We start from the raw sequence: 26,724 nt of genomic DNA, 5'->3' as shown, positions 1-26,724 counted from the left end.
AAAATTACCTTTGGTGATATAATAAAGTTTTTAAATGTGCCATTGCTTAAAAAAAAAAAAAAAAAAGCAAGGCCTCTTGAGAAAACAACTTGCTAAAGCTTTGGTCACTGTTTAAAAGCTGCCTTCAAAACATTTATAAACAGTTTGAATCCATCTGAATGTGTATTTTACAGATTAAAAACAGTACTAGTGAATCTTAGCTTCTTGGCCATAAAAGGAGAGGGAGAATCTATAGTATTGTACACATGGAAAGTGACATAAATCATGGGATCTTATAGTGACATCGAAGTATAAGCTATAACAATCCATAGAGGTTTATTTGGAGTGCTTTGTTAATGGCTCTTAGACCATTTTAGGTACAGATACATATATGTTTACTGTGCTGAAATATACATAATGTAAAATTTACCATTTTTATTCTAAGTGTATAATTGTGCCATTAGAGACGTTCACAATGTTATACAACTGTCACCATTATTTCCAGAACTTTCCATCATCCCAAACGGAAACTCTGCATCCAGTAAGCTGTAACTCCTCGTTCCCTCCTCACCAAGCCCCTGGTAACCTTTATTCTGCTTTCTGTCTACGAATTTGCCTGTAATCTAGGGATCCCATATAAGTGGAATCACGCAATATTTTTCCTTTTTCTTTCATCTGGCTTATTTCACCGACCCTGCTTCCAAGACTCATCCACGTATCACACAAATGTCCTTCCTTTTTGTGGCTGATTAATATTCCATGGTGGAATCATAGCATATTTTGTTTATCCATTCAGCTCCTGGATTGTTTGCATCTCTTGGCCGTTGGGAATAATGATGCAGTAAACATTACTGTGCAAACATCCGTTTGCATCCGTGATAATTAGTGTTTTTAAAAGGTACCTGTCTGTAGGCTGAGATGTTCAAAGAGAAAGGGTAAGGCCACATCAGTGAATGACGCCCATTTGCTGCCTGAATAGCATCTCTGGTGCTGTGTTGTGTAATGTTGGTAGTTAGATCTGCCCTCGTGCCTGTGGCGGCTGCAGATTCAAAGCATGTGGTCCCCTCCCCCGAGGCAGCCACCTGGCAAATGCACAAGTGTAAACAAGATGGAAATACTGCCGTGCCCCCCCAGCCCAAGAAAACATTTCTAACTAGTTGAGCATGGCTTAAGAGGGGGGCATCACCACCAAGGAGACTGCCTACAGAATGGCCAAGGTGATCTAGTCTTCTCTTAGCTGCAGGAGAGAAGGACAAATATCAGAGATTATGTGCAACGGATGGGATGTTACAGTTGTGGGGTAAGGAGAGAAGAGGGGTGGATGAAAACGCGCGGCTTCTGTTCTTGACAGATACGGGGGCTGCCCGAACCCCCCGCAGGGACGAAGACTAGAGCAATACTGGCGGCCGAGATGGAGGAATGAGAAGGTATCAGCAGATGGGGTACAGGGTATGGGAGAAGGATACCACTTGGTATCACCACTTATGCGTGAGTAACAGACACAAGGTCTGAGGCTCTCAAGACAGGTGAGAAGTGGAGATGACCGTGCATAAAACAGATGACACAGGAGGTTAAGCGGGAATGTGCACGGAAAGCCTGTCCCACCGCGGGGCTTTACAGGCTGTGTCTATGCCCGCCTGTCACCGCTGTCACTGCTCCTGTGCTCCTTTAGAATTCAGTCTCCGTGTATACTTTCTCCTCCTTATCAGTGTTATTCTTAATTATTTTATTGTAGCTAGGGCCTTCTACATTCTATGTAGCCTGAAATAACCTGCTAACTGCACGAAGAACATCTCTACCCTAGAATGTGAGTTCACAATTAGGCCTATTCAAAACGTCCCAATTTTTAACAACATGTACAATATCTGCCCAGAGTGAAGGAGATCTTGTGACCAGGCCTTGTGTCCGTTTTCAGTTTTGTGGAAGAAAACAGAGAACCGAAACCCAGACATTATCGGGGGTTAGAAATAATAAGGAGGGAGACAGGGTCCAAGAAAAGAACCACACCAGGGGGAGGGCCCCTCGCAGCACAGACAGGCGGCAGGCCAGCAGGACTCCCACATGGGGCCTGAGCAGGACACGGGGGTCCGACCTGCCCTAAGGGCCTGGAAAGTGCATAATCTCTCTTTTCTCATTTTTTTCCCAACTGGATGTCTGTTTATATCCAGATGAGATTTCTGTATTTGCGCATCTATCTGGCTGATGCCATGACCAACAAGGAGGTCTTTCCAGAACATTTTATTTCACACTCTAGGTGCTTCTTGGTTTCTGTCTGAGTGGTAAAGCTTTCATAATCCTTTTTCTCTTTACTTCCCTGTCCCCTGCTTCGTGCTGTCACTTGTCCCTCGGCTCAGCTGATCTCCCTCAACCTTATTATTCACTTTGTGTTAATATGTCAGTGAAAAACCTTGTCAGTCAACAAAAAGGAGGCCTCCCTTTGAGACGGAGTCTCTGATAGGATCTGATGGTGAGGGAGAGCAGGTGTCCTCATTTTCTCCTCGTGGTTCGACTCATCCTATGTACCTTTGCCAGTGTCTCTTGGCGTGTGTAAGTGCATTGTGGAAAATCTGACCTACTCACCTCCCTGAAATGATAGAAGTAATGTCCACTCCATGGGAGAGAGAATTTCTTCCCTTCTTCTTCTTCTTCTTCTTCTCCTTCTCCTTCTTCTACATTAGAGAGAGAGAGAATCTTAAGCAGGCACCATACTCAGTTCAGCACGGAGCCTGACATGGGGCTCGATCCCACACCCCTGGGATCATCACCCGAGTCTAAATCAAGAGTTGGATGCTGAACCACCTGAGCCACCCAGGCGCCCCCAGAGAGAATTTCTTTTTCAGTTAAAATTTCCTCTGTGACTTGGTAACAGACAATAGCAAGATATTTCACAACAGATTTTATGTGACCTGTGATAGAATTTAAAGTTCTAAGATATCCAATTTCCATTACACATGCAAAAAAAGAATATACAGAAAGCACACAGTTGAAAAAGTTCACACTTCAAGCACATTTCTCATGTAAAGTGAAAAAGACAGTTTTGCGAACATTGGCTTGCTCCTGCAGACAGAAGAAAGCTGGAGTGAGTAATAATGGCTTTTACTCTCTACTCTGGGGGAAAAAAAAGATGATTAGCAATTGAAAATATTGGTCAAGAAAAGAATCATAGGGGTTTAGCTAATGTTTGTTTTTCATGGTTGTCACTTACTAAGCATGTTGTTTCACGTAATCCTTACGAGAAACCTTTATATAAAATAGGTATTAATATTATTACCGCTTTTAAATAGGGAAGTTGAGGTACGAAGAGCTCAAGAAACGAGTATAGGGTCACAGTCTATGAGTGATGCACCTAGATTTGTCCATGAATGCCCATGCTTAACTCACCTTTCCTTTTACACACATAACATATGTGTTTTCACATGCTTGCTGGAAAACTAAAAATTCACGAAGGTGTGGACCAGTTTTAGAACACAAAAGTCTTATTCGAATTTTCAAAGTTTCTCTTATTTTTTAAAAATGTTTTAATTTTTATTTATTTTTGAGAGAGAGAGAGCCCAAGCAGGGGAGGGGCAGAGAGAGAGGGAGACACGGAATCCGAAGCAGGCTCCAGGCTCTGAGCTGCCAGCACAGAACCCGATGAGGGGCTCAAACCCACAAGCTGTGAGACCATGACCTGAGCCAAAGTCCGTCGCTTAACCGACTGAGCTACCCAGGCACCCCTCGAGGTTTCTCTTAAAGCCAAACTATGAAAGCTTTTTAAAACCAATTGAAATTGCACACTCAGCTCTGAGATCTCTCAGGTGCGAGTACTCCAGGCGATAAAAGGAAGACATAAAATCTCTACAAGGAGAGTCAGGGTGAAATGGTGGAGTAGAGAGACGTGTGACCAAAGCCCTGCAGAAGCATGAGCTGTGTGGCACGCAGAAAAAGTTAGTGGACGTCCGCTGGGATGAGAAAAGGCCTTTCCACCAGTATTTTCCCATTTGCAGGCTACTTGGTCTTTCTGTGGACGCCAGCTGGTTTTCTGAAGCGCTGTGGCGCCCCAGGTAGATGTGCAGCATTGGCCAAGCATGTGTCCCTAAGCCAAGGCAGAAGCACAGAAGGCGGGAGTAGAGGGGCCGGCGCTTCACCGCGGCTTTCCTTCTGGAAACCTGCAGAAGGTTTGGAGGCGTAAGGTGGATGGAAACTTGGTGCTGCGACACCAAGTGCACGAACTTGCTGTGGTGCACCCAGAGGGCCAGAGACATCTGAACAGATGGCTTTTGGGCAAAGCCCCAAGTCGCTGAGCCGTCAGTGGCCTCATCCGTGCGCTTCAGAGAGAACACCCCAAAGTGAGGCATAGCCTCCTCGCCCTACAGCCTTGGGCGCATCAGGTAGCCTCTGCCAGCATCACTTTCCTCTGGGAAGTGAGGTACCACCATTCCTGCTGTCCATCCTGGAGAGTGTGAGCAGTAAGGTGGGCATGTGCTGTGGGCACATATGGTGTCCCTTCCTCCTCCACGCTCTTCCCAGCCCAGGCTGCTGTCAGTGGGAGTGATTTTGCTGAACAGGAGAAATCAGAGGATCTGAAGGTTGGAGAGACCAGGGAGATCTGCTCTTATCCAGGGACAGGCGGGGGTCAGGAGCAGGCCCTCAGGCTTGTCAGAGATGAGTGACGTCCCCAGCGGGCAGTGGCCCTGCAGCTGCATCAGAGCAGGAGGCAGGACAAGCTTGCAGGCAGACGGTGCTTCCTGAGTAACCCTCTTGTCCTCTGTTGACTCAGAAGCCATTAGGATCTGGCTTGACTGTGCAAATGGATTTATATACGGCCCCGGGAGGAGCCATCTGAACAAAATGCTGTTACGAGTCCACATAAAGGACACTTCTGTCCTCGGGCTCCGTGACACAGCCACCGTCCCTGTCAGAGCCTGGGGCCCGGTGGACTGAAGCGGGGCCTTTGCAGGTGTTCTGTCTCATCCACGTGATATGCTAGCAGAAATACCCATGGTTTGGGCGTCAAGCTTCTTTCCCGTGTGTTTACAGATGACAGCACCACAGATGATGAAAGCGTGACTCACCTGAACCCAGGGCTGTGCTGCCCAGGGCCTGCCCTCTGCTCTGCTCTGTGCCAGTCCTTAGCCCACGGCCAGTATTCCTGCTGTGATGTTCCTCCCAGATTACATCCTGTTGGAAGCGTGTTTCTTTCCGTGTGCTCACTGGCTGGCCCACCTCAGAAAGCAGGGCTGGCCTGCCCCTTCCAACAGTGTCCCCACAGCTCCTGGGGCCCTAGGGATTTCTCCTGCTGCAAAAGCAAGTGGCATCCTGCCCCCACCCTGCAGCTCACTTACTGTCGCCTGACTGAATCTTCTGCAGTCCCCTGAATGGTGGTGCAGGCTAACAGGGAACGGAGAGAGCTTCGGCTCCATAGAAGTCATGAAATTGTGGGGCAGGCATCTCCACTCTCCCCTTAAGTCACTCAAGACCGTGCCTTGGTGTTAGAGGTGGAAATCCAAATTGCTCTGGTTTGGAGATGAGAATTGCAGATGATTTAACCAACGGGACAGGATTGGCTTCGTGCAGAATGCCAGCCCAGGGATGCTTTTGAGATTTCAGAGCCTTTGGCGGATGATTAATGGAGCCGAGCTCCTCAGATAACAGGGCTCCAGGACAGACGTGGGTCAGCAGGTCAGCCTCCGCCTGGTCGGGGAGCCTCTCCAAGAGGAAGCCTTCAGCTGGGGAAGGTGATTAGAATCTCAGATCCATTTGCTGTCCCCAGATGTCCATTAGGCCTTCCTTTGTCCTCTGTGTGAAAATCTATTTGATGATGTCCAGCAGGACACAGCTAATCCTGCCTGGGAGCTAATCCCTTAGCTTAATTTCTTTTCTTTCTCACTTGAGGGCCAAAGGTACATCCGAAGGGGGAGCCCAGCCAAATCAACACAGGTTTAATGGGTGTGTTTGTATTAGGGGTCAATTCTCTTATCCTTAAAATATAACTTTTCCGATTTGTGTTTGTATTATGGGTCAGTTCTCTTATCCTTAAAATATAACTTTTCTGATTTGAAAAACATAATATATATGAATTTTGAATGTTACAGGGAAATAAAAAAAAAACCTGTAAGGAAAAACACAAAGTCACCCATGATGCTGCTGCCCATTGCTAAGACCTATTAGCATTTTAGTGTATTTGCTTCTAAATACGTCAAAGACAAAAGTAATCGTGGTGAGATATTAAATTTGTTTTTTTTATCCTGCACCTCAATTGGCATTTTATGAAACATTTCTCACGTCATGAAAAATTTTTAGTGACCGTAAATTCTCATGGCTAGCCAATATCATATTAACTTGTTTTCAGTGAAATTGGAAATTTATGTGCAGAATGTTTTTTTCTTTCCAACACTATGAAAATTTTCAAACATACAGTAAAGCTTCAACAATTTTATAGTGAACACCTGTATACTCATCATGTAAATTCTGTATTAACATTTTACTATATTTGATTTATCCTATATCTGTTTACCCATCGATTTAATCTGTTAACCCCTCTTATTTTTTTTTACATATTTGAAAATGGAGGCACCAATTCACTTTCCTTAAATGTACATTGTTAACTAGAACTTAATTTTTACTTATACTTTGCAGTAATTTATGTGTATTGAAGTGCACGGATCTTAAGTTTATAGTCACTGAGTTTTGACAAATGTGTGCCTAAATTTTAATAGTATAATCGCACACTTTATTATTAGAACAATACTCAGAGTCCATTTAGAAGATCCAAAGGGTTTTATGGCTGATGATTAGGAAATAGTATCACAAGTAACTCAGAACTTTATTCATGTGCTCTTTTGTTTGAAAGATAAACAAAGTCCTAAATATTTTCTTATGTTACATGCTCCTGAAAAAAAAATGAGTGATTAATTTTCTCCAAAAAGGGGCAACATTATCATTGATTTGTATATATGTATTTATTTTTTGGCCTTTTTTATTAAGTAAGCTCTATGAAAGCTTTATGAGCCTCAGTGTGGGGCTCACACTTAGGACCCCAAGATCAAGAGTCACATGCTCTATATATAGGCCAAACCAGCCAGGCACCCTGGCTTTGTTTTGTTTTTCAAAGTACTTCTCACTTTTTTGTATTCTTTTGTTAAACTGGGAAATAATTTGCCTCTCTCAGTGGACTAAGTATATTTTTTCCAGACGAGTGGGAGCCAGGAACAGATTAGTATTTATAAGACGCAAACCTTATCTTCGGTTCTGATTGGCAAACAACATACATTTTTATAGATTTTCAACTGTTATGAGTGCCCAAGAGCCATTTATTTGTCACCTACTAAGTGAGTCGGTAGAAGCTTCTGAAATGTAGACTCCAATTCGGTATTTCATGTCCTGTTTGGTTGTTGCTGAGTGCCTGGGTGTATGTGCACACTGTAAGTCAGGATTCCTATAATTTTGGGGAAGGATACTTTATTTCTTGTGCAGGCATCAATCTTGGTCTTACGCTGGCCATGATTTTCCATTTTTTGGTTTACATGTTAATGATAATGTACACTGTTGCATTATCTTCTTCCCTTTTTATTTTGTGGTGTTTGGCTGAGACTACTGTGTTGTACGTTTTAGCCACAATTTTCCAATTACCAGGACTCAAGATAAATGTCTCTAAGGTTTAAAATGCATCGTATTTGCAAAGCAAATGCGTGTCACGTGTCCCAAACGTGCAACAGCAGCAGCCTGTCATTTGTGTTGCCACATTCTCTTCCCAGGAGAAAGTGCGTTTGGTAGCCTGGGTGTGCGGGCGGTCTCTGTCCCTCCCAGGTGGGCCTCGTAGCCTGGACGGTGTGGCCTGTGGCTGGGCTGTTGTCCCCTTGGCCTTCCTCCTCTTCCCCTTGGGTGTGGGGATCCCAACCAGCTCTGACTTTAATGGCTGGATTTCTCTTCGGCCAAAGCATCTCAATATATTTTCCTCTTCTCCTCATTTACTTTGTGGTATTTTGTCCTCTGATAATAGTTTCTGCCTTTTCCATATAAGGACCCGTGCCGTCTGCAGCCTCAGATCCTCAGAAACTACCAGTGCCAACACATATTTCATGGCCATGAAGTACCTCGTGAGCATAGCAATTTGCAACCATTCCGGTAATAGTTCTTTGTGCTCTTTTGCTAAAAAGGGAGAGACTCTTTGTGCGAGAAGAGTCAGCAGTTTGGGGCTCAAAAATCTCAAGAAAACAGAAAGGAAAGCAGCACAAATTGGGAGATTGAGCTGTCAGAGGCCCAGAAGGCAGCTCCTAGGGTCTCAGTGCTATGACTGTGAACGAGGCGGGTGGACTCAGGGCCAGGTTGGAGCCCCATCTCTGAGTTTGGGGCACCTTGAAATGTCACCTAACTTCTGACTGTGTTTTCTCATCTGTTAATCAGTGATAACCGTGTATCCTCTCAAGGCTTTCGTGAGGATGAGCTTACATCAGATGCTGAAAGAAAGAGTTTAGCATTGCCTTTGACATGAGCGTATGCCTAACAAACGGTAATTGTTAATATCACCATTATTCTTCCAAAGAGAGCCAAGGAGGAAGGGTTTCCTCCTGAAAAGAAATAAGGTGTATGCATCTTCATTTTCTTATTCTGATTTTTAAAAAATTTTTTTTAACGTTTATTTATTTTTGAGACAGAGACAGACAGAGCATGAACGGGGGAGGGTCAGAGAGAGGGAGACACAGAATCTGAAACAGGCTCCAGGCTCTGAGCTGTCAGCACAGAGCCCGACGCGGGGCTCGAACTCACTGACCATGAGATCATGACCTGAGCTGAAGTCGGCCGCTCAACCGACTGAGCCACCCAGGCGCCCCATCTTATTCTGATTTTAAAACCATGTGTGCTGTAAATCAGCCCAAAAAACCCAGACAACTTTCTAAATAATGAAGGATCTGTAAGAATTCTGAAAGTCAGTTGCCTTCATCTGTCCCCTCTTTCCCATCCTTGGTCAAAATTCACAGCATCCGAATTTTTGTCTCCTTTTGTTACCAATCTAAATTTTAAGCCCAAAGTCTGTCTCTGAAACATTTTAGCAATTGAGAGCTTGTTCTTTTTTTCGAAAATTGCCTGGAAGAAACTGGCTAACTTAAAATAGGAAGCATTAAGCAGTTGCCTAACTTCATATTTTATTTAATCATTTTCAATACTCAGCAAATGCATCAGGCTTAGATGGATTTCAATTTGGAGTTAGAAACTCAGATTTTTTTCCTTTTCAGTAGGAATTGAGAGTTGATTTGCTGGCAGTTGGCCAGACTAAAAAGAAAGAGTAGAATGAATCAGCAGGCAAGTCCCCCATTCTGGGCTCAGTTTATTTGATGGGCAACATTTTCCTCTTTTCCTTATGGTTTCTTGGAAGAGATTGTCCACTGGATCTCTGAGTCATCTAGAGGAATGCACTGGCCATGAATAATGTCCACAGATATCATTCTATACCTGGGGTCTCTTGGCCAATATACAAAGCACTTAGCTCTCAGCCCTGGTTGAGACTCACAGCAGTGAGCCCAGGAGGACACTGTACCCCGGGCCGGGGGCCTGGTGACTGCATGACAGCTTGTGAGGGAGCCATATGCCAGTAACCTGCAGTGCAATGGGGTGCCTGACCAGTTCCCTGACTCCTCAGGAGGTTTCCCGGTCTTTTTAGCCAATGTACATACAGGTTATACACACACACACACGTGTGTGTGTGTGTGTGTGTGTGTGTGTGTGTGTGTGTGTGTGTATGTTATACCTGAAACATCAGGCTAATAAAAGAAAAATGTCAGCATACAAAAAGAGATCCAGGAAGCTGGCAAATAACTTCTGATGAGGCACCACTGTAATCCTACATAGGAGATCAGTGACAGCCCCTTTTCTCTGATCTCTTTAATAATTTCCTGGGTTTTTCTTGTTAATTATGAAGGAAATAATACTCACCATAAGTAATTTGGAGACTATAAAAAGCCACAAGAAAATAAAATTAGTATCCCTCAGAATTCTGTCACCTGACGATGAATGCTATTAACATGAGATATATGCTTCTCCGGTCTGCTTTTCTAACATACATATGTAATACATACGTATATTTATATTTTATTAGATGTAAATTGAAATCACAAAATACATGCTGTTTGTAACCTGCATTTTTTCTTTTAATGCATCGTGTTTCCTCTTTTTCTTCAAAAACATCATTTTAATACCCTCCGCAGCATTCATTTGCTGTTTTCAAGGGTAGTGCGATAAGCATTCTTACCCATAAACCTTCCCACGTACCTCTGCATGTTTCCTTAGACCAATTTCCTTAGAAATTGTTTTGTTCTTGTTTACTTTCTTATCGTCTGACTCCTCACACTCTCACGTAAGCTCCTTAAAAACAAACACTTGTGGGGCACCTGGGTGGCTCAGGCGGTTAAGCGTCCAACTCTTGATTTAGGCTCAGGTCATGATCTCATGGTTTGTGGGTTCAAGCCCTGCGTCAGGCTCTGCACAAACAGTTTGTGCAGAGCCTGCTTGGGATTCTCTCTCTCTCTGCTCCTCCCTCGAGCTCTCTCCCTGTCTCTCTCCCTCTCTCAAAATAAATAAACTTAAGGGAAAAAAAAGTCTTGTTACCCTGCTGTCCAGACGAGGCAACATAGAAGGTACTGGATTCATGCTGGGTGAGTGAGGGACTTAGTCATCAGGACTTAGTCACTTAGTCACTTTCAGAGGTGGAATCCCTGGGTCACAGTGTGTCCCTTTACCAGGCTGAGTTGCCCACCTGACATGCTGGGGAGTCCCCACTCTCACCGATCTGGATGAAGTGCCTTCCTCTGTGGACCCTTGCTAACACTGGGGGGGTCATACGTCTTTTGGTCTGTAAGCCTCTACGTGAAAAAAATGGTACTTTATTTCAATTGCTAGTAATCATGTGTTTGTTGGCCACTTATTTTTTAATTAAAGTGGTTTTCCATTCTTACAAAATATTGTCTTTTGTCTGCCTTGTGCTAGAAACATCTTTTTTCCCCCATTTTGCCACTTGCTTTTTAATACTGTAAATGGCTTCTTTTGATATATAAACATTTTATATCTTACCAATCCACTCAGTCTTTCCCTTGGATGTTTTGGCTTTTGTGTATAAAGGATATACTCCCAAAACAAACAGAAATTCATCTCTTTTCTTCCTAGTTCCTTTATGAATTCGTACATCTAGATATTTAACTCATCTGGAATTTTTTTTTTTTGATACATGGTGTTGATTTTTCCCCCTGTGTTAGCCAGTTGTTCCTCCAACATATACTAAATAGCCTGTTCTTTCACCCACTTTTAAAATGCTACCTGTATCTGGGCGCCTGGGTGGCTCAGTCGGTTGAGCGGTTGAGCATCCGACTTTGGCTCAGGTCACGATCACACGGTTCATGGGTTCAAGGCCCGCGTGGGGCTCTGTGCTGACAGCTCACATCCTGGAGCCTGCTTCAGGTTCTGTGTCTCCCTCTCCCTCTGCTCCTCCCCCACTTGTGCCCTGTCTCTCTCTCAAAAGATAAAATAAACATTAATAAAATGCTACTTGTATCAACTTCCAAAATCTCATATACTCTCAACTTTATTTCTGAGCTGTTTTGCTCTGAGCTGTTTTGTTTTGTTCATCTGACTTTTGGTACCAGCTCCAAACCGTTATATTGTATTTCTACATCTGAGGGTGCAAACTTACTGTCATTATTCTTCCTTTTCAGTGTTCTTGGCTGTTTTTACCAATGTATTTTTCTAGGTCAGAGGTCAGCAAACTCTCTGAAAAGGGCCAGATAGTAAATGTTGCAGGTTCTGCAGGCCATATGGTTTGTCACTGCTACTCAGCTCTGCTTTTGTAGCGCAAAGCAGGAGAAGAGGTAATAAACAAGGCTGTGCTCCAGTGAAACTCATTTACAAAACACACTGTGGGTTGATTTATCCCGAGGGCTTTAGATTGCCAACCCCTGTTCTAGATGAATTTTTGAGTCATTTTGTCAAGTCTTTTCCCACTCTTACCTCCTTCACGTATACACAGTAGTGTGTGTGTGTGTGTGTGTGTGTGTGTGTGTGTGTGTGAATGTGTGTGTGTGTGTGCATATGCGTGTGTATATACACACACTCATACTTTTCGTGTATATTTGTTTGTATATTATATTTTTATACACATTGCAGTAAATATATGGAAAGAGAGGAATTTGGTTAAAATGCCATCGTACTAAACAAGATGTGGGAGAAATGTGACATCTCTATAAAATAGGGTCTTCTCATCAACATCAAGCATTCCTTTACATCTGTCACCAAAATTGTATGGTTTCTTTCATCTAGGTCCTGCCAATTTCTGGTTAATTTTAATCTTTGCATTGTTTTTCATTGTAGTTCTCCCTTTAACTGGGATCTGTGTTGGGGATCCCATGGCCCCCATCTGTTCCACGATTCTCTAGAAGGATCACGGGACTCGGGTAGTTGTACTCAGGGCTCAGCGAGGGGAAAGACCCATCAGGCTGGTGGGAGGAATCTGTGTCCAGACTCCCCACTGGCTGCCTCCCAGCGGGAGGGCTCACACAGAAGGTGCTCCTTCCTCCCCCACCGAAATGCAACACCATAATTATTCCGTCTCCACTTCTAGCTTTCATCTCACCTCCAGATACTTTTCTTTCATTGTGTGCAGAATGTGCTTTGCACTCATAGGGAGAAGGTGATGTGGTACAGGGTGACTCGAAGAGCCATGGGCTCACCGCGCTGACCTCGGTCCTGGAATTAGATCCCAGAAATTGAAGCCTTGGGAATGGTTTCTCTCCCTGCTTCTTTATTGGAACTCTCCTCTGTAGTAAATCGCCAGAAGTGTTCATCTCGCTCGGCTCATTCAAATCAAAGAAACTCTTCACTTCAGCATGAAGAATCTTGGAAAGCCTACATACTATGGGTGGTAAATCTCAAGCCCTTCCTAAGACGGGCTTCACATAACCTGTTGGAGAAAGCTGGTTCTCTTTGTAGTTTGACCCTGCCCTTACCAAAAAGGCTAAAGGAAGTAAAGCTGCTTCTGCAGCTGGGATTTAGAAACAAGCTTCCACACATCCGCCTTGGTTGACCAGGGAGTGCCCACACTCCCTGCTGATTCTGTAACTTTCTCACCCTTCTCTCAATTACCTTTTTTCCCCCCCTTTTGGCCTCTGGCCTCCGGCCTCCTAAGAGGCTAAGGGGCTGGAATTCTAATTGTTTGATAAATTTCATCCAGTGAAGGGCACTGCCTGGCCTCCTGTGCGTGAGGGCACTTTGAATGCAAACAGAACTGAGTTCATTACCGTAGGTCTGACTGTGAGGTAAGTGACTTGTGTGAGAGCCTCCTTCCTAGGCTATTTTGGCAGCTGGGTTGCAGCAAAGGAATGAGGCAAAGAGGCTCTGAGCACCCTTGAGATGAACTCCCAGATGATCCAAGCATCCAGGTCCACGCCTCAAGGAGGGCAGGGAGACTCCTTCCCAGTCGCAGGCTTACCAGGGTCTGAATGAAAGCCCCCAAGTCTTTAGCTTTCCAAACTGCCTTCTCCTGGCTTGTCTCAGGAGTCCGTTAATCTTTTCAGGTTTCACACCCCTCTGTCTCCCCCTAGGATGTCTCTGGCTCTTCCCGCCAGTCCTTGCGGTATTCATACTTTATTTTAGCATACTTTATCTTAGTATTTCAGACACATATCTTGCCGAAAGCAGGCATAGGTGTACTGCATTGTATGTGAAACTAGGCAGGGACCCAGCCCACTGAAGGACACGGCCAAGGCCACTTCACATGAATAAGTTATGGCCTTACAAGACCTTAAAGATGTAGGGTTAGTCATGAATTGGAGGGGGCTGTGGCTGAAGACTGTTGCATCCTAGATTAGGTGTTCTCCATAAACCTGCACCACCCTTCTCTTCCTTCCTACCACTTTGTTATCTGGCCATTTACCCTTAGGCACTCAGGAAACAGCGTTTAACTTTGATATTAGCCCCAACAAAGCCTAATTAGGAAGGCAGGGCAGCTCCAGAAATACCATGTGTCTATTTCCCAAACTACCTACCTCTCTCCTCTCTTCTTCCCACTGTTACAAATCGTCCAAACCACCCTTCCTTTTCATTAAACTGAATAATTGAAGAATATTCCAAACACAATCATTAGGGTTCAGAGACCTTGCCAGGCTTCTTCTACAGCATTTAAACAGTGACTCTGAGGGGCGCCTGGGCGGATCCGTCGGTTAAGCCTCCGACTTCGGCTCAGGTCTTGCGTTCACTGTCTGTGAGTTCGAGCCCCACGTAGGGCTCTGTGCTGTCAGCTCAGAGCCTGGAGCCTGCTTCGGATTCTGTCTCCCTCTCTCTCTGCCCCTCCCCTGCTTGCACTTCTCCTTGCCTCGCACTCTCTCTCTCTCTCTGTCTCTCAAAAATAAATAAAGATTTACAGAAATAAATAAAGCCTGGAGCCTGCTTCGGATTCTGTCTCCCTCTCTCTCTGCCCCTCCCCTGCTTGCACTCTCTCTCAAAAATAAATATTTAAAAAACAAGTAAATAAACATTGACTCTGAGTGGTTCCTTGATTCCCGTGGGAAAAAAAGGACCTCCATCCATTGTGTGTGTCCCCTACCAGTGGGGACGGCGTGTGCCTAGTCCAGCTCCTGCACGTGACCTCCCCGTAACAGAACGTCCCTTGGATCTATTTCAGAGTTCCTTGAAAAGAAGAGGCAGCCGGGAAACGTACAAAGAAAAGAAAACCTTGAACCAGGTAAGCAGAAGTATCATTCTAATGTTACACCTCCTCGAGGGGCTGTCACCTCATTTTGAATGGTCTCAAAAGTGTGAGAACATTGCCTTTAAAATATTCAAAGAAACGTTACCTGCCAACAAATTTGGACTTGCTCAAAACCTCCATGGGGTGAAAATGTTCTTTCTAAACCACCAACTCCTCCTTTTTTGTTTCTCACACTGATAAGCTGGTGACTTCTTCAAGAAAGACAAGAACAGACTGGCTCTGTGCAAAACATAATTTTGTGTAATTCAGGGCTCTCTGGCAGCATCCACAACTGGTAAAACGTATTTTGGCCGTCAGTCATTCACACAGTAAAATAGGTCAGCTAGTGAGGTGTTGGCTCGTTCATTCATAAGGCATTGTTTTGAACATTGGCTTTTTTGTTTGTTGTTGTTGTTTAACGGGTAAGCTGAACAGTATCTTAAACTGTCCTTACTGAAAGTGAGATGTTCTCGCCAGAAGATGGTAAAAACGTAGCCCTTTCTTTGTACACGGTTTGTGTCCTGCAGAATTTTCTGAGCGCTTCTCAACACAGGCTTTACTGGATTCCTCCCTTCTTTTTTTGAAAAAAAGAAATGCCTCTAGTATGAGGTGTTGGAGAGAACAAAGGCATTTGTGGGGCATCAGCTCCCCTAGCGATCGGAGCAAGTAGTAATTAGAGAGACTCAAGAAGTCCGGGTAACTGAGAGCTCCGTTGACCTGCCCCGTGAACTCCACTCTTGATCCCCTTTGGTTTTGCCATTATCCAAACTCACTGATGTCCAGAATGTCCTTCACAGAGGACTGGGCCGTGTGAACAGCAGGAATGCCAAAGATTAACCTTTCTCTCCTGCCCTCTCTCCTCCCCTGACCTCACTTTGGCATCCACTAGTAACAGGGAAAGTAAAATCTGCAGTCCCTGTGCTGGGGGCTTGGAGTGTCCCGGGCCTTGAGTGTGCTTCAGCTCCCTGGCTCTTGAGCAGGGAAGATCTCCCTTCAAAGGGTAACAGCTTCCCTGCTACGGAACATAGCACTGCCTTCACCTGTGGGTAACCCAGGCTGTGAACGGCCATCACTGCCTCTCAGGAGTGTCTGAGAAATATTCCGGGCACCGGGAATGCGTTACGTTCCCCCTCCGCCCGCGGTACCATTGAGAAAGGAGTTTCTGTCCAGCAGAGCGGTGGAACCGAGCGCCTTGGAAACTGCAGGTCTGCAGCCAAAACTCAAAGGAAACCGGCACCCCGGCGCAAGGTAGGAACGTGAGTAGTCAGCGCTTGGGGTGCTGGCTAGACGTCAGACTTGCAAGCCAAAGAATATATACCCAGAGCGATATATTTTTGTTGCTTGACAAGGCCTTTCCAGCTGCTGCTGCTGCTGGTGGTGGTGGTGGTCCCGTGTGTGTCTTCCCCTCCGTCCCGTGCTTGCCTTCTCTGCCTGCCACAGGACCTGTGTCGTGTGGAAAGCGTGACTGGACCTTCTGCTCTCATACTGCGTTCCTGGAGCTATCTGATGATCTCTTGAAACCAGAGCTTGATATCCTTCAGCTTAGGATTCAGCCTAGACCCCTCCCCCAGAATGCTGGCAGAGTCTTAGAAAGTGTATGGTTACGAGATAAGATGGGGGGGGGGACCCAGCCTCCTGCTGCTCTAGCTGAGGCTGTGATTCCCCATCTTATGAGAAGGAGTGGCTCCGTGCCCCTAGAAGAGGTGAAGCCCAGCTCCCTGCTCCCCCCTCCCCTGCTCAATGGGAACCGGCAGGCGCAGCGCCTAGCTCCAGCCGCCTGGACCCGAGGGAGCAAGTCTGACCCTTTTGCTAAATACACACACTCCCTTGGCTTCAGAGATTGTCTTTCTTTGGAAAACTGCTTTGGCATCGGTCGCAGGCCTGGTAGTGCATGGGCGTTGGGTAGAAATGGCAGCATGCTTTAATCGTGTTAGAATTCCTGGGGTGTGTGTGTGTGTGTGTGTGTGTGTGTGTAGTTTCTGTCTTTAAGGAACAAGAAGATTTTTTTTTGGATACTTTATCAATCAGGTAATCTACCAATCAGACCCTCCTTAGAGTATGTCATAGAATCTTCTTCTTTAACTGACTGGGGTCCAGGTTCAAGAAGAAGGAGGGGAATGGTTTTGGTTTCAGTCAGATTTGTGGGTCATGGTGGGCAGGGGAAAGGGGGTGTGAGGTTTAAGGTTTCCAGAAATCGAGGTGATGTGAAGGCTCTTTGGGACTTTCTACACTAAGCATTTAGAGTTGAGCATTTCCGAACCCTTGGGGAAGACCCGGGTTGCGTGCGCCTCTCAGAGATCCTACCCCTTTCCTCAGTTTCTCAGTTCAACTTTTGGGGGAAGACCCTCAGGGAAGATCATGTGAGACTTTCAGATTTTGGTCTGAGACAAAAACTTCCTGAGCTGTGCAGGTCACCTTGCCCCTTATCCCCACGTTTCAGGCCTGGCCTCCACCGTACTGAGGCCTCACCAGCTGCAGGTTTCCACGGAAGTGGCATCAGGGCATGGGTCACAGCAGGGGGTCTTGCCCCTCCTTGGGTCTGCCCAGGCTCAAGGTGGGCAGATGGTGGGGTTCCCTTGAGGCTGGTGACACTCTCTTCCATGATATCAGCTGCTGCTTTCAGGCACAAAAGGTGAATTTCTCTGGTTCAAGGTGGAGACGGGATCATTTAAGGACAAAGGACACACACTGGCTACCAAGTTAATGCTGGGGCTGAGGGCACTGTGATACCTTCCTATCCTAGGCTTTCACTCCCAAACTAAACCATTTACAAAGTGTTGACCATCTGTCTCCACTGGTATGTGCGTTTTCGTATTAAAACTCCATTCCTTCATGTGAACAGCAGAGACCTCTCTGTGTATTTGGATGCATAGATTTCTTGCAAATCTATGTTTATCAAATAATTGAAAGGGTGCTTTTGATCTGCTTTCAAAAGTTTTAAGAAGCTGGGGTCATTTAAAAGTAACATGCCCATTTCTGGTGCAGAGTAGATTCTCAATGTTCACTGAAAGAATGAATGAATCCACAAATAAGCATGCTTTTATCCTTAGTATTAGAATTAAAAACAATGTCTTTTACAGCCTATGTGTTCTATGCAGGCCCTTTAAAATAGATCTCTTGTTACCCCAGCAGTGATGATAATCCATTTTGCTCAGTATGAGTGGGCAGACAGCTTTATTACCAGTTGGTCACAAAAACCCTTTTTATGTCTGCTTGACCAAAACCAAACCAAATCCTTAGTGTATTGGGTTCTTAGAACACAAATACCGTACTCTCCTGTCAGTGACATTTGTATTATTCTCCTAATGCACAAAGAAGACAAAAGCCAGAGTTACTGACCCCTTTTTCCAATATTAATTACTTTTCAGACAAAGAGGAAAGGTAATTTCAGGGTGCTACTATGTACAATTTGTGCAGTACGTTATCCCGTTTGACCTTCACAATGACCTTGTCATTGAGTGAGGATCTTGCTTTAGGCATGAGACGGATTCACAGGCTCTGTGATCAGCCCACGGTGTCATGGACAGAAGGGGCAGAAGTGGAACCCACTTCTGGCAGGACTGATTCACCCTTTGCTCAAAGGGTGGCAGTGAGAGCCTGTCCCTCCAAAAGCACCCAGGTAGCACCAGGGCCTGCTCTCCATATGGCACTGGCTCACAGATTGGCCTTAGACTTTTCCTGAGTCTTCCCTGTCGCATCAGGGTTTTTTTTTTCCTTCCATGATCTTGGGGTGCAGGAGGAGGGATCTAGGCAGGGTAAAAGGAAGACCGGAGGCACCAATGTGGCTATTTCTGTATCTTACTGCCCAAGGGTGAGCGTGTGGCAAGAACATGGCAGAGAAGGAGTGTGAAAGCTGCATCTAACTCCACTAGACGATTTGAGCCCAAAACAATGATCTAAAAGTTCATTCTCCCCAAGAGGGTTGACGTATTCTAGAGATTGGTTTGGTGACTCTCCCTCCCCTGGGGCGGATGGAATATGGCTACCATGGACCATGTTGTTGAGACTCTCAGGGTGATGGGGAAGCCTTTGCTGAAGTCTTTGCCCCCACGGCAGTCTTTTGAAACTTCTGGTAGCCAAACGGGAATGATTCATGAAATTGGTCATTTTTCCCATTCGCTGGACGTGCCTAGTAAAACATTTGTGCGGGCCTGTATCAGAGCTCATGTAGTTCCGAGGCATTGAGATCTGCATTGAGAAGGCACAATCAACTTTCCAAATGGTTCAAAACGTGCCTTCTGGACCTCAACCACACAGTGAGGGCTTTCAGCAGCAGAGAGTCTGCTTCAGGGACCCTCCAGAATCTTCTACCAGTGAGAACCACTTCTCCAGTTTTGGAACACTTAACTCCACCCTTGGGTTTCTGAGTTTAATTTCCTGCTGTGTTACAGCAAGTGAAGGGAGCGGAACAGAACAAAAGTTCTGACGTTGCCCTTGCCTGGTGAAAGGTTGTGAGTAACCCAGATGTTAGGTCTGCAACCACAATTCATCCTAACCACGTGGTACTTGCTCCACACCTCGACTTCCAAAACCGCCTCCTGCCTATCATCCTGTGTTGTCATCCTCTGTCATCCTTGTGATATGCTGGGGGTGGGGAGACGAGGGCAGGAGTAGAGCTGAATTGCCACGTCTCAGGGTCTCAGCAAATCCATAGAATGCGGGGCTCTGACTAGGACCTCTCTGTCCTGGTAATACCTGTGGATTGCTGGCCACTGTAGATGAGGGAGGTCCACACTGTGGAGGAAGTGAGTGGCAACACGTGGAAGTAGCTACCGAAGCCTGTCTGCTACACCGGGCTTAGTGAGGGGTTCTGGCCTCTCTCACCAGTGCTTGCGATTAGTCGGATTGGACCCACAAAATAAGGACGAACCTTTGTGCTGCTAACAGACACTGGGTTTCATTCCGTTTTCTGCCCTCTTCACTCATCACCTGTGTGACGGATTCCATGTGCATGTTTCCCCCCAAATGAATCGTTTGGTTTCTTTGGTTTCTGTGAGAAAGCAACAGACCGAAGGCCTTTGCGGTGTCCCCTACGTGAAGGCCTGGGCTCACCTCGGCTTTGTCGGCTCCTTCTACCTGTAACTCGACGCACTGACAGAAAGATGGTTGTTTTGTGTTTGTGTGCACGTCGGGGGCGAGGTGCAAGGGAAATCATCAAAAACACGAACATTTGGTATTTTCAAATAACCCTTCTCTCGGGCTGTTCTCTCCTGGCAGGATGACAGTGCCGATTTGAAGTGCCAGCTTCAGTTTGCCAAAGAGGAAGGCTCCCTGATGCGTAAAAAGATGGCCAAGCTGGGGAGGGAGAAGGACGAGTTGGAACAGGAGCTCCAGAAGTACAAGGCCGTCTACGGTGACGTGGACAGCCCCCTCCCCACGGGGGAAGCGGGCGGGCCGCCCAGCACCAGGGAGGCTGAGCTGAAGCTGCGACTCAAGTTGGTTGAGGAAGAAGCCAACATCTTAGGCCGCAAGATCGTGGAGCTGGAGGTGGAGAACCGAGGCCTCAAAGCAGAAATGGAGGACCTGCGGGTCCAGTATGAGCGAGAGGGTGCGGGCCGGGACCACGCCCCAAGCATTCCTACCTCACCCTTCGGCGACTCCCTGGAGTCCTCGACGGAGCTCCGCAGGCACCTGCAGTTTGTGCAGGAGGAAGCGGAGCTGCTCCGGAGGTCCATATCCGAGATCGAAGACCACAACCGGCAGCTGACCCATGAGCTGAGCAAGGTCAAGTTTGAGCCCCGGCCGGAGCCCGGGTGGCTGGCGGACGGCACGGGCAAGGGAGTGGGCAGCGGGGCACCTCTGCAGGAGGAGCTGAAGTCAGCCCGGCTGCAGATCAACGAGCTGAGCGGGAAGGTGCTGAAACTGCAGTATGAGAACCGGGTGCTCCTGTCCAACGTGCAGCGCTACGACCTGGCCGCCCACCTGGGCCTGCGTGCCCCAAGCCCCCGGGACAGTGACGCGGACAGCGACCAGGGCAAGAAGGAGAGCGACGGGGAGGAAGGCCGCCAGCCCCAGCCCAAACGGGAAGGCCCTATCGGCGGCGAGAGCGACTCAGAGGACATGTGCGAGAAGACGTCGGGCTTTGGCAGCGGGAAGCCGTCGGAGGCGAGCGATCCGTGTCCAGCCGAGCTCCTGAGGGCCAGGGAGGACACCGAGTGCCTGGCGAGCATAAAGCACGAGGCCGAGCGCCTCGAGCGGACCGTGGAGCGCCTCATCACAGACACCGCCAGCTTCGGGGACGACGTGGGGCCGCAGGGCGGTGGCGAGGCCTCGCCGGGGTCTGGCGTCCAGGGGGCAGGGGAGACAGGCGAGGGGGGCAGGAAGGAGCCCCCGCTGCTGGGGACCATCAACTCGAGGATGAAGGCTTTCAGGAAGGAGCTGCAGGCCTTCCTGGAGCAGGTGAACCGGATCGGGGATGGCCTGAGGGAGCGCCTGGAGGGCCTGTCCCCCCTGCCCCACCTCACGGAGTCTTCCAGCTTTCTCTCCACTGTGACCTCTGTATCCCGGGACTCCCCCGTCGGGAACCTGGGCAAGGAGCTGGTCCCGGACCTGCAGGTAAGGGGGCTCCTGGCTCTGCCTCCCTGCTCCGTTTTGCTCTTCCTCCTTCTCGCTGGCATTGCTGCACTTGAACTCATTCTGCTCACGGCTGCTTGGTTATGATTTCAAACCTGCATTGTACTAAAGCCTCAAGTGTCAACCAAATCCTTTCTATTGGCTGGGTTTCTTTTCTTTTTTTTTTTTTTCTTTTTTTTTTTTTAGTTTTCTTTGATTTCCTTGTTTCTTTTTCCTTTTTCCGCTCTTTTTTTTTTTTTCTTTTTTAAACTGCGCCGCTGCTCTTGGCTTAGAGGCCCTCCCTCATGACACAAGGCTCACCCCAATGGAAGCGATAGGGATCGACGCAGTCCGTCCTTTCTCCTTTTTTTTGGTGTCTCAAACGACCGGCTCTCCCGATGAAGAAGCAGAGGAGTTTAAAAACAAAGTACAAACTCATTTCACAGTCAGGATACTTAGCAGACTCGCTCAGGAGCGTTTGCATCCCTGCTTGGGTTGATTGCTGGAGGGACACAGTACAGTTCTGCAAAGCCCTAGGCAGCCAGGCCCAGCGGCTCCTGCTGGAAGATGAGCCAGAGTGGGGAGAGGAGCCGGCCTCCGGGAGAAGGATGGCTCTGATGGAGAAAGTCGCTGCCCTCCGTGAGCCGAGGGTATGGCGGAGTGGAGTGGCCTTCCAAGGACTGCTTTCCTATGCATCGCCCTTGGGTGCATGACCCAGCTGCCTCCTGGATTATGGCTTTTGCTGCTCGACCACAAGCGAGGAAGGAGGAGCCTTGTTTCCGTATCCTTCGTGGGTGTGTGCTTGCAGTTCAGTCTGATTCACGCATCCCCATTGCATGCGCCTCATAACCAGTGTTCTGCCTTCTTCCCCCCCTCTGTATTCTCTTTTTGCTTTCCAGATCTCTCGCCCATCGTCTTGCGCATCCCCATTTTGGCTCTGTCCTCGTCACTCTTGTACGGCGCTGTGTCTGTTCATGCTTTTCCTCGTCTGGTGGTGGTTTCAGTTGTCTGCCTTGCCCACTTTTGTTTTCTCGAGCCCCACTCCCTGCCCCCCCCCCACCACCACGCCCTTCCCCTTTGTTGTTTATTTAAAATTCAAAACCAAACCAAAGCAAACCAAATCCCCCCCATGCACCTAACAGTCCAAACTGAGAGGTCAGCCGGAGTGGCAGCCGGGTCAGGAACGCGGGGAAGAGCCGGAACAGCTGCACCGCCGGGCTGATGGGGACGCTGGGAGCTGCCAGCAGGCAGGCCAGAGCTACTTCAGTCTAGAGGTCAGCACCCCCTGCCCTCCCGCCCCTCCTTTTGCTGTGTGGCTGGCTGTGTGATGTTTCCTCCCTGGGTCCAAGGCCCTTAGGGGATGTGGTGGGCTGAGATGGAACGAGGCAGGACTCCCGGGTACTCAAACCATTGCATGCAAATGGAAGACAAGGGTCTGCACAGGGTGAATGCCAGCGGACTGCCAGCACCCGGGTCCGACGGCCATCGTCCCGCCCACGGGTGCCGGGAGCTTTAGCAAAACATAGGAGACTGATTGGTGAGTGTTCCGTAGCTTTGTGTCAAACAGTAGAAAAAGCAGGCATGAAAACCAAGCACTGTGTTTGCTGGTGTGGAGGAAACTGTCCTTCCCTGTGTCTCATGTGGCCTGTCCTGTAGTTTCTGGTGACAGTGCTCCAGCCGGTGAGCAGAAGCAGGGAGTGCGCTCCCGGCCTGGGGGCTCTTCAGCAGGCTCTGTTGCCATGGTAACCTCTTGTCAACAAAGCTCCCAGACACCCTAGATGCTCCATCGCGCGAAACAGTTGTCAGCCGTCCTGTTGGTGAAAGCTCTTCCTGCCAAGTAATTCCACCCAGGACAGAGAGACAGGTGTCCCCGAGGAATGACTCGGCTGGCTCTGGTACTGCTGGTCAGGGTGGGTGATTGCAGGAATAGAGCATCCTGCTCCACGTTAGGAAAGGTCTAGCTGAAGAGGCTTCATTTCCCAGCCCCAGCAGGGATGTTACTGCTCAGCTCTAACACATCCCGGTGGCTCCCAAACAGCAGAGGTGACAAAGACAGGGGACTCACTCCTGGAAGCACACTGAAGCTCACTCAGCAAAAGAGTCAGGCATTTGACTACGAAGGGATGCTCACAGAGGCACTTGGGGTAGAGCAGCACCTGTGCCCTTGAGCTCAGCTTGCAGCCAGCGCCTTGGGTAGCTGCGGGTCCTGACATCACAGGTCGGCGCACGGGGCTGCTGGCTTACCCAGAGCTGAGCTCACGTATCTCTGGTCTGGGCTTTTCCCCTGTCCTGTAAGAGTAAGTCACATCCCTACCCTCATTGATTTGGGCGTACGGTAACACATTTAAACTGCCCTTGAAAGGCTTCCATGAAAACAAAAACAGTTTTCGGAAATATCCTGTGTAGTCCCACCATTCTTATATTATTTGGCAGAGGCCCAGCTTGTCCGAGAAGGTAGCATCCAGGTCCTTGCCCCAGAGGGAAGAATGTAACTATGAGTCACACAGAGCTGTGACAAGGAGGCAGCCCGCATGCTGAGGGCCGAGCACACGTCAGGGCCAAGCTCCCAGAAAGCAAGCAGGAGCCCAGTGTGCTGTGCGGAGCCTCCACAGACGATCACAGGTACCCCAGGCTTTCCCGGCTGGAAGAACGAGCATCTGTAATTTAGAAAACGTTTTCTGGACACTGTCTTTGGGCCTGGAGTTGGGCATATATCGCAGCATATCATTTCTAGTGTGTTTCATTCCAAAATTGCAGGTAAGATGTCCCTGGGTTTTATACCAAAAGTGAAAGCAAACACCACCTATTTGGGGTTTTCCCCAAATACAGATTTAGTGATTGTTGTGTCTTATAACTCTGCAACTTTCACGGTAAGCCCCTTTGATCGGCCTGTGCCCCACACAGGGTCTTTATCTGAGAATGCTGCTTTGCTTGGGCAGTAGCAACCTCACATTTGTGTACATTTCAGAAGAACTGAATGATTCCTCTCCAGGATGGAACCCTCAGGAAGACACATTTCCTAGTCTGCAGTTAACACTGTACCACTAGCTCTTTCTAGCAGGGAGGTCACGCTGTGCTGGAATCCAGTCTGGCACGGGCATCAGGATCCCTGGGCTCAAGCCCAGCTTTGTCCGTTACTAGCTCTTTCTCAAGCAAGTCTCAGCCTCTTGTTTTCTCATCTGTGAAATGGGAGGAGAAATACTGTTCCCCCTGACTCACGTGATTACTCGTAGATTCTCAGAGCCGATGAGCTATTGAGAAAGTACCCCGAAAAGTGCTGGACGCTCTGTAAATGTAAAGTGTGGCTATGGATAAAGAGGGAAATATGCCCTGCCACTGAAGATGGCCAGGTGGGAAGGGGTGTCACAGCTGCCCTAGTTGTGGTTCCAGTGTCCTCTGCCCCCCCTGGAGCGCAGATTTTTTACTGGCTGCTTCCTGATGCTGTACCAGCATAGCTCCGGCTAAACAAGGCAGACCCGCGCTCTCTGATCGCTGTTTGAGGATAACTGCAGCTTCCTCCTCGTTTAACATTCAAGGCACGTCACACGCCGCCTTGCTTAGTTAAACTCTGAGGAAATGTTGCTTAATGCCGGGGCGTCGAGAAGCTTCCCCATTGCCTGCCATACACACACACACACACACACACACACACGGCATTGTGTAGCTTTGGAAACCAGCAACTTCGGGGAGAGGAAAATACTGTGTTGAATCAAACTGAGTGTTGTGCGAAAATAAACCTCCGTGAGAGACAGATTAGCAGAGTTAGCTGGTGCCACGTGGTGACTTAGGATCCCTGCATGATAGAGCTCAGGAGGGAATGTCGAATCTTCAGACTAAGAGCCTCATTCTGAGCGTGAGAAAATCAAGGTCTGAGAGTGAGGTGGCTTGCCAGGAAGTCCCCGGGTATTTGGTGCTCAAGGTGGGGCGGGTCCCGAAGGGACTCCTCAGGCCTGGTTCAGCCCTCTCCCCACCCTGACATGGGGGGGCACTGCTCAGAAGAGCTCCATCTCCTGTGGAGGATGTTCTGAAACCCAGATCGCTGGGGTGAGTGACGGCACACCTAGTTCTCTTGCCATGCATGGTATGTTGCCTCCTTTACACATCTATCCAGTTTCCTTTCTTTTTATAAATTTTGATGAGAAAGGGAAAAAGCTCATCGTGAAAGGCAAGGCCCAGGCAGCATAATTTCCTAGAAGGGGGAATAGTATTAATCGGGACTTGAGCATCCTTTGTTCTGACTATTCACTAAGGCATTTCAGACGGAAGATTCAGTTATATATGTGCAAACACATTATATTTTAAAGTATTTTTTTTAGAAGATAAAACCTATTCTATGACCACTTTGATAGCTCTGTCATTTTTCCTTTTATGAGAGGAACCCAACATAGACTGTCTGTAGAGTCGGGGTCTTGAGAGAGCTGCTGTGTCCCTGGGGTGGATGTCACCCTAACAGACTGCTTAGTTTGGTCTTCGAATATGACACTGGGCTAAAGAATTGTACAGTGGACAATGCTAGACGTAGAACTCTTAAAAGCCTTCTAATGAAAACATCCCCCGATCCGTGGCCCGCAACCTCTTTCCCGTGAGGCTGTCATGAAACGGTACACAGAGCTCCTGTCCGTGAGCAGGGCAGCCCGACCCACCCAGAAGCATCTCCCGGTGAAGACTCATGCAGGCCGTCAGTGTGACAGTGCACAATGCCCCCATAAGTGCAGAAAAGGCAAACCCAGACACTTCTGTCTAGAACGAGGCCAAGACTGAGGCCGGCGTGCCTCGAGGAGTTGTCTCACTTCCTCTTATGTCGCCTTTGAAATTACCGTCTGTGCAAGCCGATTACTACTATACTTGCATGAATTTCCTTTAGCTCTTTGGGGGTGGGGAGCTGATCGGATACCTGCTATCAATAGCTTAAAAAAGGCAGGGGGTGGGGGGCAGAAACTTTCTGTGTTTAAGCTGAAGTTTGTTTAAAAATGGATCCATTCCTCAAGCTCCACTTGTGAAATGCCTTCCATGTTATTTGCCATGTAGATTTTCATATTTGGGGTTAGAGAAGAGAAGACGCATTCTTATTTAGGCAGATGTGGGTATTTGGGCTGGGTTGAACCACCTACTACCAGAACTACCACCGGCAGCAGCAGTAACCCCAAGGAGGAGAAAAAGAAAAGCTATATTCTCACACTGTTGCATTTCAGGACATGACGAGTCTGTCACTAGGTGACAACAAATAGAAGGCCTGCCTCGCAGATGGTGCACACTCTAATCTTAGGAGGGGACGGGAACATCCACACCCAGCACTCTTAAAACGATCACAGGCAGAGAAAGCTGAAGCCAGAACCCACTAATACCCACTAACCCATTCATGCAGGCACGCCAAAATTCACAGCTCAGAAGGACAGATATTCCTCGTACCTATTCATCTCAGTACATGTTAGCTCGGTTCTCCCACTGCGCACCAGATTTGTCCCCTGACTTTGCTCCCTGTG

General features: G+C 47.7%; 1 protein-coding gene across 4 annotated transcripts in view; it reads left to right on the top strand.

The window, feature by feature from the left end:
• The window catches only part of MTCL1 (microtubule crosslinking factor 1), a 128,868-nt gene that overhangs the window by 59,596 nt on the left and 42,548 nt on the right, over positions 1–26,724 (top strand). For all 4 annotated transcript variants that reach the window (XM_047090301.1, XM_047090300.1, XM_047090303.1 and 1 more), the window contains exons 4-6: positions 14,624–14,683; positions 19,907–21,244; positions 22,384–22,515. In XM_047090301.1, the coding sequence (XP_046946257.1) occupies positions 14,624–14,683; positions 19,907–21,244; positions 22,384–22,515 (1,530 nt within the window). The remainder of the gene's footprint in view (positions 1–14,623; positions 14,684–19,906; positions 21,245–22,383; positions 22,516–26,724) is intronic.

This window comes from Lynx rufus, unplaced genomic scaffold (genome assembly GCF_022079265.1).
Source record: "Lynx rufus isolate CCGP_SWC_20201006 ecotype Redwood Valley unplaced genomic scaffold, mLynRuf1.p SCAF_29, whole genome shotgun sequence".
Classification (NCBI taxonomy): Eukaryota; Metazoa; Chordata; class Mammalia; order Carnivora; family Felidae; genus Lynx; species Lynx rufus.
The sequence above is the reverse complement of the archived record's forward strand: the minus strand, read 5'-3'. Positions and strand labels throughout refer to the sequence as shown.